Source organism: Schistocerca gregaria, chromosome 3, assembly GCF_023897955.1.
Source record: "Schistocerca gregaria isolate iqSchGreg1 chromosome 3, iqSchGreg1.2, whole genome shotgun sequence".
NCBI classification, from domain to species: Eukaryota; Metazoa; Arthropoda; class Insecta; order Orthoptera; family Acrididae; genus Schistocerca; species Schistocerca gregaria.
The window spans coordinates 132,350,557-132,365,051 of NC_064922.1; the positions used below are offsets into that span (position 1 = coordinate 132,350,557).

At 44.3% G+C, this 14,495-nt stretch overlaps 1 protein-coding gene across 1 annotated transcript in view; it reads right to left on the minus strand.

Annotated features, from left to right (window-relative positions):
* Positions 1-4,540: 4,540 nt before the first annotated feature.
* The window catches only part of LOC126355282 (arylsulfatase B-like), an 88,231-nt gene continuing 78,276 nt past the window's right edge, over positions 4,541-14,495 (minus strand). Inside the window, exon 9 of the mRNA XM_050005570.1 lies at positions 4,541-5,065. Coding sequence (XP_049861527.1) covers positions 4,593-5,065 — 473 coding nt within the window. The 3' untranslated portion in view covers positions 4,541-4,592. The remainder of the gene's footprint in view (positions 5,066-14,495) is intronic.

Genomic DNA, 14,495 nt, shown 5'->3' on the forward strand with positions numbered 1-14,495 from the left:
TAGTAGGGGTCAGTGAAATGAAGCGGAAGGAAGACAAGGATTTCTAGTCAAATGAGTATCGGGTAATATCAATAGCAGCAGAAAATGGTATAACAGGTGTAGGATTCGTTGTGAATAGGAAGGTAGGGCAGAGGGTGTGTTACTGTGAACAGTTCAGTGACCGGGTTGTTCTAAACAGAATCGACAGCAGACCAACACCGACAACGATAGTTCATGTATACATGCAGATGTCGCAAGCTGAAGATGAACAGATAGAGAAAGTGTATGAGGATATTGAAAGGGTAATGCAGTATGTAAAGGGGGACGTAAATCTAATAGTCATGGGCGACTGGAATGCAGTTGTAGGGGAAGGGGTAGAAGAAAAGGTTACAGGAGAATATGGGCTTAGGACAAGGAATGAAAGAGGAGAAAGGCTAATTGAGTTCTGTAACAAGTTTCAGCTAGTAATAGAGAATACCTTGTTCAAGAATCACAAGAGGAGGAGGTATACTTGGAAAAGTCCGGGAGATACGGGAAGATTTCAATTAGATTACATCATGGTCAGACAGAGATTCCGAAATCAGATACTGGATTGTAAGGCGTACCCAGGAACATACAGTATATAGACTCAGATCAATTTATAGTAGTGATGAAGTGTAGGCTGAAGTTCAAGACATTAGTCAGGAAGAATCAATACGCAAAGAAGTGGGATACGGAAGTTCTAAGGAATGACGAGATAATTTGAAGTTCCCTAACGCTATAGATACAGCAATAAGGAATAGCGCAATAGGCAACACAGTTGAACAGGAATGGACGTCTCTAAAAAGGGCCATCACAGAAGTTGGGAAGGAAAACATGGGTACAAAGAAGGTAGCTGCGAAGAAACCATGGGTAACAGAAGAAATACTTCAGTTGATTGATGAAAGGAGGAAGTACAAACATGTCCCAGGAAAATCAGGAATACAGAAATACAAGTCGCTGAGGAATGAAATAAATAGGAAGTGAAGGGAAGCTAAGACGAAATGGGTGCAGGAAAAATGTGAAGACATCGAAATAGATATGATCGTCGGAAGGACAGACTCAGCATACAGGAAAGTCAAAACAAGATTTGATGACATTAAAAGCAACGGTGGTAACATTAAGAGTGCAACGGGAATTCTACTGTTAAATGCAGAGGAGAGAGCAGATAGGTGGAAAGAATACATTGAAAGCCTCTATGAGGGTGTAGATTTGTCTGATGTGATGGAAGAAGAAAGAGGAGCCGATTTAGAAGAGGTAGGGTATCCAGTATTAGAATCGGAATTTAAAATAGCTTTGGAGGACTTACGGTCAAATAAGGCAGAAGAGATAGATAACATTCCACCAGAATTTCTAAAATCATTAGGGGAAGTGGCAACAAAACGACTATTCACGTTGGTGTGTAGAATATATGAGTCGGGCGACATACCATCTGACTGTCGGAAAAGCATCATCCACACAATTCCGAAGACGACAAGAGCTGACAAGTGCGAGAATTATCGCACAATCAGCTTAACAGCTCATGCACCGAAGCTGCTTACTAGAATAATATACAGAAGAATGGGAAAGAAAATTGAAAATGCACTAGGTGACGATCAGTTTGGCTTTAGGAAAAGTAAAAGCACGAGAGAGGCCATTCTGACGTTACAGCTAATAATGGAAGCAAGGCTAAAGAAAAATCAAGACACGTTCATACTATTTGTCGACCTGGAAAAAGCGTTCAGCAATATAAAATGGTGCAAGCAGTTCAAGATTTTGAAAAAAGTAGAGTTACGCTATTGGGAGAGACGGGTCATATACAATATGTACAACAATCAAGAGGGAATAATAAGAGTGGACGATCAAGAACGAAGTGCTCGTATTAAGAAGGGAGTAAGACAAGGCTGTAGCCTTTCGCCCCTACTCTTCAATCTGTACATCCAGGAAGCAATGATGGAAATAAAAGAAAGGTTCAGGAGTCGAATTAAAATACAAGGTGAAAGGATATCAATGGTAAAATTCGCTGATGACATTGCTATCCTGAGTGAAAGTGAAGAAGAATTAAATGATCTGCTGAACGGAATGAACAGTCTAATGAGTACACAGTATGATTTGAGAGTACATCGGAGAAAGACGAAGGTAATGAGAAGTAGTAGAAATGAGAACAGCGAGAAACTTAACATCAGGATTGATGGTCACAAAGTCAATGAAGCTAAGGATTTCCGCTACCTACGCAGTAAAATAACCAATGACGGACGGAGCAAGGAGGACATCAAAAGCAGACTCGCTATGGCAAAAAAGGCATTTCTGGCCAAGAGAAGTCTACTAATATCAAATACCGGCCTTAATTTGAGGAAGAAATTTCTGAGGATGTACGTCTGTAGTACAGCATTGTATGGTAGTGAAACATGGACTGTGGGAAAACAGGAACAGAAGAGAATCGAAGCATTTGAGATGTGGTGCTATAGACGAATGTTGAAAATTAGGTGGACTGATAAGGTAAGGAATGAGGAGGTTCTACGCAGAATTGGAGAGAAAAGAAATATGTGGAAAACACTGATAAGGAGAAGGGACAGAATGATAGGACATCTGCTAAGACAGGAGGGAATGACTTCCATGGTATTAGAGGGAGCTGTAGAGGGCAAAAACCGTAGAGGAAGGCAGAGATTGGAATACCTCACGCAAATAATTGAGGACGTAGGTTGCAAGTGCTACTCCGAGATGAAGAGGTTAGCACAGGAAAGGAATTCGTGGCGGTCCGCATCAAACCAGTCAGTAGACTGATGACCCAAAAAAAAAATACAGCATCTGTGAGGCAATGGTTTTTGATTAATAAAATTCCGTGAATCGACTGGACTGCACGAAGCCCCGTCCTGAAAGCAAAGTAAATACTCTGATACTCTGGGATGAGTTAGAACGCCGATTTCGCGGACGAGGACGCAGCGTCCAACGTCACCACCTTCTGTGGTTTCACCTCTTGAGCAAGAATAGGCTTCCATTTCTTCATAGACATCCAGACACCATATCTTCCGCAGATTTCAAGTCACCATGGGAGCGAATGGTGGACAAACTCCACAGTAATGTCCACTGACAGCTGTCCGGATACCTCTTATCAGATAGCACGCAGGGGGTGTCATCTGACCTTTTCGACGTCGGTTTATGCAAGCCACAATGTCATATTTGGTCTTTAAAAATCACCGGAGATATTTTTGGTGCGATACGTTTTCGCTAGGGGCCCTATTATTCGAGTTATTCAAGAAAGACGTACAATAGCTACCTTGAAACGCACCCCCCACTGCCACACTCAACCCATATTGTCGGCGTTTCTAGTATTTAGTACATGGCTTTCCCTCTTACCACTGTATAAAAATTTGCAAGTGCACTAATTATTTCCCATATTAGACGTTTCTTTCTCTCGATTGAGCGGGTTTACTACGCCTTTGGCCTAGGGCACCAAATTGTAAAATTAACGTTTCTGTAAATTTCAGCTAACAGCTATGTGAATTTTAAGACCGTAAAATAAATAACTAGGTCGCATCTTATTGAAGCCTCCTGTCCACGAAGCTAAGGTGTTTGTACGGGTTGACTTTGGATCGAATCTTCAACGTAATTAGTTTCAGCGTAATTTTTACAAAAGTCACTTTTTTCATTGCCCTCAGGAACACATTACAATTATTAATGTTAACGATATAGCCGACTATTCCGGTGGCTTAATCGCTCAATCAACAGAGACGCAGAAAGGCAGAAAATCTGAAATAGTTCGTGTAGTCGGAATTTTTTTAACAGTGGTATGTGGAAGTGACATTGACAAAATACTTAAAAATCACGATTGGTGACGGATGAATGTAGCGGTGGAGGTAACTTTTATAGGTTTTTCTTGAGTTATTCGAAAATCGTAGCCTCCATCGAAAACGTATCACAGTTGGGGTTGGGGTTTCTTTTGGGGAAGGAGACCAGACAGCGAGGTCATCAGTCTCATCGGATTAGGGAAGGACGGGGAAGGAAGACGGCCGTGCCCTTTCAAAGGAATCATCCCAGCATTTGCCTGGAGCGCTTTAGTGAAATCATGGAAAACCTAAATCAGGATGGCCGGACGCGGGATTGAATCGTCGTCCTCCCGAATGCGAGTCCACTATCTAACCACTGCGCAACCTTGCTGGGTAACGTATCAATATTTAGTTAGTATTAATAGTTAGAGGGTAGGTTGCGAGAGAATATGTAAGTGCCGCATGCGATCTTTAAGGCCCAGATATAACATTGCGGGTTACATAAAACAACATCGGTATGGGAAGCTGGATCAGCCCGTATATTTTTATAACTTGTTATTCAGTGTGACCAGAAGCCGTATGGAAAGGTTGGAAAGGTGTTACAAGGGATATCCTGCTAGCAAGTGATTATCAAGAAAAACATTCTCTGCGTTGCGTGAAGTAATGGAAGGTGATGCAATAATTAACATCACCACTATACTATAAAACTTCTCGTCAAGTACAGATCTATATGTACGATAATCATAGTGAAAAACGCGTTGTTGGAAAACAGAATCTCTTTTATTGGAGTGCTGAGGTGATGGAAGTCGATACTGACACAGGGCGCTTCTGATGACCGCAGTGACCTTTCTATGACTGTGCTACGACGTTGCAGGCCTCGTCCGTCTCGTCGACGAGGCAGTCTGTCCAGGGCACCCAGGTGTTGTTCCAGCGCCGGGGGTCGGCTAGGTCGGGCTCCGACGCGACATCACCTTGCGGCATCAGCGGCTGCGACAGGGCCTGGAGGCGCTCCAGCAGCGCTGACAGCACGCCGTCTGGAGCCACGCCGTCGCCGGCCTCGCACGGGTCCTCCGCGATGTTGAAGACACAGTAGTCGGTGCTGTTCTGGATGGAGCACTGCGGCTCCTGGGGGCGGTCCGGACAGGAGACGGTGGCCTCTGCGCGCAGCCTCAGTATCACCTCGGCTGGAGTGGAGTTGGACAGCACGCTGGAGACTGCCACCCCCGCGGCGCTGGAGAGCACCTGCTCAGGGCTGTAGGCTGGAGTGGACGCACCGTCTTCGCTGCCGGTCGCCCCCAAGTATTCCTGAGTATTTTGTGTCCCTGACAGATAATCATATTATTGGCTTATTTGTTTGTTACTTATTTAATAATAATAATAATAATAATAATAATAATAAATGACACCAATAACAGTAATAAAAAATAAATTATTATAACAGTACAGGGCATTTAAAACGATACAGTTTAGATTAACACTTTTGGATCCATGATTAGTATTACCACAAGTGGAACGGATAATGAACAGGAAAAGTTTGAAATGACAGTGACGGCGGCTGTTAGGAAAGAACAGGATACAAACAGACAGATCTGCCGACAAGGGTAGCAAAAGGTTCTGGGGGGGGGGGGGGGGGGGGCGACTGCCGGCCGGGGTGGCCAAGCGGTTCTAGGCGCTATAGTCTGGATCCGTGTGACCACTACGGTCGCTGGTTCGAATCCTGCCTCGGGCATGGATGTGTGTGATGTCCTTAGCTAAGTAAGGTTTTAGTAGTTCTAAGTTCTAGGGGTTGATGACTTCAGAAGTTAAGTCCCATAATGCTCAGAGCCATTTGAACCATTTTTTGGAGGGAGACTGACGGAATCAGCTGCAAGACTGTATGAGAGTAGGCTGATGTGACAGAAATTGACCGTCAGCTGTCTTTCGCAGCGTGGAAAGAAACTAATTTCTCTTATATTTTGAGGAGGGTTGTTCCAAAATCGAGTTCCTTTAGAGTGAATTATTTAGAGAACGTGGCAATATTATGTCACGGTAAAGACAGAATTTTGCTTTATTCAAAATAAATATTCCTGCTGTGCTGTTCAAATGGTAGAGCTAGAGTTGAATACAAAAAAGAGGGAGCGCAATGACTGAGAAGGCTATACAGTAGAGATACAGTATGATTGTGTCTACACTTTTCGGAACGTGGCCCTGATAACTCTTCACAGGCTGGTGTCATTTGGTCCTAATATGCTACGTCATAAATTTATCGTACACGAGCGTTCATCTCCAGCTCCAGCCTGAGCGGAGTTTCGCAAATAAGTCTTTGCAGAGTGGCACCTAATTAGTCACATGTGGGAGTATTAGGGTTGTTACGAAATTCTTTATAAGGTCGAAAGAAAATACGTTTTTGTATTGTGTAGTGAGTAGAGTGAAGCTTACATATCCTTGCTAAACGCCGTCATATATTCATTCCAATCTTACTGATAGTACAGAATTCTGCTCAGGTTTTTGCAGAAGAAGGAAAGGTTATTTCTGTGACGTTCGGGATCAGTAGTGGAACAGATTCTGTGAACTGAACTCTCTCCTCTTTCGTGACTGGTTAAGGTTGCATCCAAAAAGCACATAATAGACGCCTATTCTTCATCAACAGCTTGTTTCAGTTCAAAAAATACTTTTGTTCAAGAAGTCGTGGTATTGCGGTTTTGTGGGAACTGGACTAGTATTCTTCTAAAAGTTTATTTTATAAACAAATAATTAGTAAGGTGCTCGTGAACTAGTGAGGTAACGAAAGCCATGCGATAGCAATATGCTCATATACGGATGCCGGTAGTATCGCGTGCAGAAAGTACAAAATGGCAGTGCATTGGCGGGAGCAGTCATTTGTACTCAGGTGGTCCATGTGAAAAGCTTGCCGATGTGACGGGATTTAACAGACTTGCAACGCGGAATGTTAGTTGGAGCTAGTCGTATGGAACATTCCGTTTCAGATTTCGTTAGAGAATTCAATATTCTGAGATCCAGAGTGACAAGAGTGTGCCGAGAATACCAAATTTCAGGCATTAGCTCTCATCATGGACACGCAGTGGCCAACAGTCTTGACTAAAGAATAGAGAGCAGCGGCGTTTGATTAGAGTTGTTAGTGATAACAGACAAGCAACACTGCTTGAAATAACCGCAGAAAAGGTGTGCACGTTGAACGTATCCGTTAGGACAGTGCTGCGATATTCGGTGTTAATGGGATATGGCAGCAGACGACCGAGTGCCTTTGATAACAATACGACATCGCCTGCAGCGCCTCTTCTGGGCTTGTTGTGACCATATCCGTTGGACCCTAAACGACTGGTAAACCATCGCCTGCTCAGAAGAGTCCCAATTTCAGATGGCAAGAGCTGATAGTACGGTTCGAATGTGTAGCAGATCCCGGGAAGCCATCCACCGAAGTTGTCAACAAGGCACTGTGCAAGCAGGCATGTGGTTCCATAATGGTGGGGGCTCTGTTTGTATTGAATGTCCTGTGATCCTACTGAACCTATCGTTCACTGTAAATGGTTATGTTCGGCTACTTGGAGACCGTTTGCAGCCATTCATGTAGTTCGTGTTACCAAACAACGAAGGACTTTTTGTGGATGACAAAGCGCCTTGTCAGTGGGTCACAGTTGTTCGTGACTGGTTTGAAAGACATTCTGGACAGTTGGAGCGAATGATTTGGCCATGGATATCGCTCTATATGAATCCCACCGGCAATACTTTCGCAATTATGGACGACTTTAGAGAAGGCTTAGCTCAGTACTTCTGTAGGGGCTACCACCGGTTTCTTCACCACATTCCAGATCGAGATGCTACTCTATGGCGGGCAAAAGGAGGTCCTACACGATATTAGGAGGTATCACATGATTTTTGTCAACTCAGTGTATGTATTTTGAAGTCTCGGATAATGCTGGTAGAATGCAAATCGATCTATAGTCAGAGGGATGTTTGGTAGATTCCTTCTTGGATAATGGTTTTATGAGTCCCTTCTTCCAGGCTGTTGGAGAGATACTGGAGGTCAGAGAAGGGTTAAAAGTATCCGTTACTTTTGGCAGTAGAGAATCAACAAAAAGACTGTTCATCATGTTATCTCACCCTGATGTAGCCGAACGAATTCGTGCAGTTGGCTTGCGGAGCGCCTTACGGCCACTGGCTACAGAAAAAAAAAAATGTTTTATTTTTACAGACAACTGATACACCAAGGGACTCGACGGTTTGTGCCCTTGTTAAGTTGGTCAAGTCACGATATCGGCGTGGCGAAGTGCTCATTTAGATTCTCAATAGGAGCTAGAGGGTCAGTTGCAGCTATTACAACACCTGGTAGATATTTCCACATGACTGTGTCTGTGAAAGCCCTTAGTTAGCGAGTGGCCATATTTGAGCTTTGCATTCCTCACAGATTGACTCACTCGGTTTCGTACTTGCTTTTGGGTTTGTTGATCATTAAATCTCGAGTGCCTTTTGCATATCCTGTGCTGCATCTCTGACACTCCAAAACGTGTTTGAGGTGGTCTGTAGGCCACGCTGCCAGTTTCATGTACTGCTCAAAAGAAATAGAATGGGTACGCTGAAAGCCAAAACATTACGATCACAGCCCATCGCGACGCTGGATGCCGCCTGAAGGCCTCGTTGTCAGGGGACAGCGTAACGAAAGAACACAAGCGGAGCTGACACGGAAGAGGTAGCAACGTAGAGAAGATAGGGGCTATAGACGGAGAAATCCATTGCGGTAAGCGTCTTTGACTAAGGGCAGATTATTATTACGCAGAAAGTGTGAAGGAATTACTTGAAAACGGCGAAGCTGGTCGAATGTTCACGTCCTCCTGCCGTGAGCATCTGCGGTAAGAGGTAGAGGGACAGTGAAGCTACCATTATGCGGTGAATGTTTGGGCGTCCATGGCTCTTCACAGAACGTTGGGTTCGGAGGCTTCTCTGTTCTGTAAATGAGGATAGATGACGGTCTTTGACATCTGCGACGAAGGACCACATTTCTGGTGCAAGCACAAGTGTTTCGGATCACACCTTTCATCGTACACAGCTGAGCATGGAGCTTCGCACCTGACCACCCATACGCGTTCACACGTTGACCGAACGCCATCGTCAACTACGAATGCAGTGGCCATGGTACAATCGGGATTCGGCTGTCGATCAGTGGAAACGTGTCGGCTCTTCGGGTGAATCACATTTTTACTACACTAAGTCTGTGGTCGTTTCGGCAAGTATCGTCATCGAGGTGAACGGCGGCTCGAAACGTGCAACGCGCCACGGACTCATGGTGATTGGAGCAGTGTTATACAGTGGGAGACATTCTCCTGCTTTTGCGTGGGAGTAGTGGTGGTAATCGAAGACACGCTGACAGCTGCGAACCACGTGCATTCGTTCATGCTCGATGACTTCCCCCAAAGCGATGTTATCTTTCAGCACTTATAATTGTCTGCGTCTCGTAGCCAGAACCGTGCTGCAAAGGTTTGAGAAGTATTACAGTGAAGTCATTTTGATGTCTAGGCGACAATATTTGCCTGATGTAAATCCTATGGAACCCATCCGGGTTGCTATTGGCCGCCACCATTGCGTACGCAGATCAGCAGCCCATTATTTACGCGAATTACATGATCTGTGCATAGAAAAATAATACCACATACTGCACGAACCTACCAACAAACTGTCGGACCCTCCGATATGTAGAATCAGTGATGTATTTCGTTCCAAAGACGAACAAACAAGCAGGCGGTCAGAATGTTTTCGCTCATCGGCGTACATTGTTAATTCTGTTACAGACTATGTTCTTCATAAAATACGTATCGTGTAGTTATCTGAATATTACACAGTCTTATATGTATTATGTTCCTTTTTGTCAATTATGTGAGGACGTGATATTCTCTGTGTTTATTGTGTCTGTGTTGAAGGGTGATATGGTTTGTTGGAGTCGTAGGATGGTCAGTTCATTAGCTACATTTGTGTGTGTGTGTGTGTGTGTGTGTGTGTGTGTGTGTGTCGGTGGTTGCTAAGACGTGTTTGGGAACTGATCATCAATCCGTATAGTTCGTCGAATATGGATAAGAGATGAGACGCGGTGTATTTAACCCTTTACTTGCTACTATCTTAAAATTTTTAGGAAAAAGTATTTTGATCGTTTTATTTATAGTAAATGGGACATTCTGAAGGAAATAAAGGATTAATACAAATTATCTGTATTTTTTGAGAAAATAGGATGCTGCTAATAAACAAATTAATTTCTCTATTGGCTAACACGATAGTCTTCGTTTTTTATTGTTATTCAGATTATTCCTTTTAAGGCAGCATTGTTGATTAGTCATGATTTTTGTTTGGCCTTTTGTTCTTCCCAGATTCTCTTCGTAAGCTCTCTGTGTTCTCTCATGCGTTCTTCCGACTGTTTACTTTCTGTTCTCTTTTTCGTACGTCTTTGTGACGCTTCCAATATGTTCCCAATTGCTTATGTAACCTTATGTGTTCTCCACTTTTTTCATATGTCCTTCTGTTACAATGATTCGCTTTGTCTTTTTTCCTGCTGTTTGCTATGTGGAAGATTTGTGTTGTGAACTTGTTCATGATCAACCATCTTCGTCCATAGTATTTTCACCCTCTCTTTCTAAAAGTGACCGTTATTGTTCCTATCTGTTTGTAGATACCTGTCGACGGCCTCTTCACCCAAATAAATTCACGACATGCTTGACCTCAAATCCTATTCATACCCCAAATCAGGAATTTGATGAAATGCACAGGATCGTTCCTATCATTAATGTTGATAGTAGAGAAGTTTTGTAGAGTTCTTGGTCATTAAAAAGGAGAAGACTGATACCTCTATAAATTTTCCAGATAATTTGCGCTTTCTACTTTTCAATCTGTCTTCTTATTGTCTGAACATGAACCATAACAGATACTGCTGCGTAGAGTGTTTCAATAGAGCTGGTCTTTCGTAATAATTACATTTACATTGACAGAGATTCTATATTGTAAAACTCCTCGTGAGCTTCTTTCCATTTTGTTTTGCTTTGCTTTTTATTTATATAAATCAACATAAATGCACCTGTTCATTTATGCATCTGTCTTTATATTTTAAAACATTATATATATATATATATATATATATATATATATATATATATATATATATATATATATATATATATAATGTCTCAAAAGTAGATCTGTGGGGGTAACAATAGGCTGACACTGGATTGAGGATGGGAGTGCAAAATCAGGAACGTCTGGATAAATTTTAACCAAATTTCGCATATACAGGGTGGTCCATTGATCGTGACCAGGCCAAATATCTCAAGAAATTAGTGTCAAACGAAAAAACTACGAAGAACGAAAATTGGCGCGCTTGAAGGGGAAAGCCAGTTGGCGCTATGGTTGTCACTTTAGGTTGCGCTGCCATAGGTCAAACGGATATCAACAGCGTTTTTTTTTTTAAATTGAAACTCCCATTTTTTATTGGATATTACTGTAGTACGTAAAGAAATATGAATGGTTTAGTTGGACCACTTATTTCGCTTTGTGATGGATGACGGTGCAATAGTCACACACATATGGCACACAATTTTAGACAAACAGTTGGTAACAGGTAGGTTTTTAAAATTAAAATACAGAACGTAGGTACGTTTGAACATCTTATCTCAGTTGTTCCAATGTGATACATATACGTTTGTGAATTTATCATCTCTGAGAACGCATGCTGTTACAGTGTGATTATCTGTAAATACCACATTAATGCTATAAATCCTCAAAATGATGTCCGTCAACCTCAATGCATTTGGCAATACGTGTAACGATATTCCTGCCAACAGCGAGAAGTTCGCCTTCCGTAATGCATTGACAATGCGGTGACGCACGTTGTCAGGCGTTGTCGGTGGATCACGATAGCAAATATCCTTCAACTATCCCCACACAAAGAAATCCTGGCACGTCAGATCCGGTGAACGTGCGGGCCATGGTGTGGTGCTCCGACGACCAATCCACTTGTGATGAAATATGCTACTCAGTGTCGCTTCAACCGCTATGTGCCGGACATCCATCATGTTGGAAGTACATCGCCATTCTGTCATGCAGTGAAACATCTTGTAGTAACATCGGTAGAACATTAAGTAGGAAATCAGCTTACATTGCACCATTTAGATTGCAGTCGAAAAAATGGGGACAAATTATCCTTTCTCCCATAATGCCGCACCATACATTAATCCGTCAAGGTCGCTGATTTTCCATTTCTCGCAGTCATCGTTGATTTTCCGTTGGCCAACAGCGGATATTATGCCGGTTTACGTTACCGCTGTTGGTGGATGACACTTCGTCGCTAAATAGAACGCGTGCAAAAAATCTGTCATCGTCCCGTAATTTCCCTTGTGCCCAGTGTCAGGACTGTACACGACGTTCAAAGTCGTCGCCATGCAAATACTGGTACATAGAAATATGGTACATGTGCAATCGATTTTGATGTAGCATTCTCAGCACAGACGTTTTTGAGATTCCCGATTCTCTGGATGATGTCGTCCACAATACCGAGCACCGTATATAGCACACGCCCATTGGGGATTTTGATCACAACAGCCATACATCAACACTATATCGACGTTTTGCGTAATTTGTAAACGGTCCATTTTAGCACAGGTAAGGTATGTCGAAGCAAATATCGTCCGCACTTGCGGGATGTTACGTGATACTACGCACTTAAACGTTAGTCACCATTGCAGCGCCATTATCACAAAGAGAAAAAAGTGGTCCAACTGAAATCAGTATTCATATTTCTTTACGTACTACTCAAATATGTAATAAAAATAGGGGTTAGTATTTTAAAAAACCCAGTTGATATCCGTATGACCCATGGCAGTGCCATATATACACTATTGGAAATGGAAAAAAGAACACATTGACACCGGTGTGACAGACCCACCATACTTGCTCCGGACACTGCGAGAGGGCTGTACAAGCAATGATCACACGCACGGCACAGCGGACACACCAGGAACCGCGGTGTTGGCCGTCGAATGGCGCTAGCTGCGCAGCATTTGTGCACCGCCGCTGTCAGTGTCAGCCAGTTTGCCGTGGCATACGGAGCTCCATCGCAGTCTTTAACACTGGTAGCATGCCGCGACAGCGTGGACGTCAACAGTATGTGCAGTTGACGGACTTTGAGCGAGGGCATATAGTGGGCATGCGGGAGGCCGGGTGGACGTACCGCCGAATTGCTCAACACCTGGGGCGTGAGGTCTCCACAGTACATCGATGTTGTCGCCAGTGGTCGGCGGAAGGTGTACGTGCCCGTCGACCTGGGACCGGACCGCAGCGACGCACGGATGCACGCCAAGACCGTAGGATCCTACACAGTGCCGTAGGGGACCGCACCGCCACTTCCCAGCAAATTAGGGACACCGTTGCTCCTGGGGTATCCATTCGCAACCGTCTCCATGAAGCTGGGCTACGGTCCCGCACACCGTTAGGCCGTCTTCCGCTGACGCCCCAACATCGTGCAGCCCGCCTCCAGTGGTGTCGCGACAGGCGTGAATGGAGGGACGAATGGAGACGTGTCGTCTTCAGCGATGAGAGTCGCTTCTGCCTTGGTGCCAATGATGGTCGTACGTGTGTTTGGCGCCGTGCAGATGAGCGCCACAATCAGGACTCCATACGACCGAGGCACACAGGGCCAACACCCGGCATGGTGTGGGGAGCGATCTCCTACACTGTCCGTACACCTCTGGTGATCTTCGAGGGGACACTTAATAGTGCACGGTACATCCAAACCGTCATCGAACCCATCGTTCTACCATTCCTAGACCGGCAAGGGAACTTGCTGTTCGAACAGGACAATGCACGTCCGCATGTATCCCGTGCCACCCAACGTGCTCTAGAAGGTGTAAGTGAACTTCCCTGGCCAGCAAGATCTCCGGATCTGTCCCCCATTGAGCATGTTTGGGACTGGATGAAGCGTCGTGTCACGTGGTCTGCACGTCCAGCACGAACGCTGGTCCAACTGAGGCGCCAGGTGGAAATGGCATGGCAAGCCGTTCCACAGGACTACATCCAGCATCTCTACGATCGTCTCCATGGGAGAATAGCAGCCTGCATTGCTGCGAAAGGTGGATATACACTGTACTAGTGCCGACATTGTGCATGCTCACGCTATTAGCCACTAGTACACAATAAGAAACTCGAGTGACGAGTCGTGTCTCCGAGCGTACGGAGACGACGAGTTTTTTAGGTGACGTCGTCGTGTCTCGCCTGCTTACGTCGCACGGCAGCGAGCAGATAGCTTCCACGTGAGTCATCGTTCAGGTACGACAGATACGCACTGTCGAAGCAGTATTTACAGGTAGTTACAGCTGTTGCCGAAAGGTGTTAGCCTCTTACATAGTAAAACAATATGTAGTCATATCAAAAAACCGGCCCTGAGCATTGTGGGACTTAACATCTGAGGTCATCAGTCCCCTAGAACTCAGAGCTACTTAAACCTAACTAACCTAAGGACATCACACACATCCATGCCCGAGGCAAGATTCGAACCTGCGACCGTAGCAGTCGCGCAGTTCCGGACTGAAGAGCCTAGAAGCGCTCAGCCACCGCAGCCGGCCCTGTAGTCAGCTCAGGAATCTTAGAAATGAATCTACATCAACCTGAGTGTTACATCTTCTATTAATTGGTGTTGATTTAGTATGTTAAGTTATTAGTGTGAATGATTCCCTTGTTTAAAGAGGGAGCTGTTTTGATATCTGTGGGTTTTGTAAATTTGTT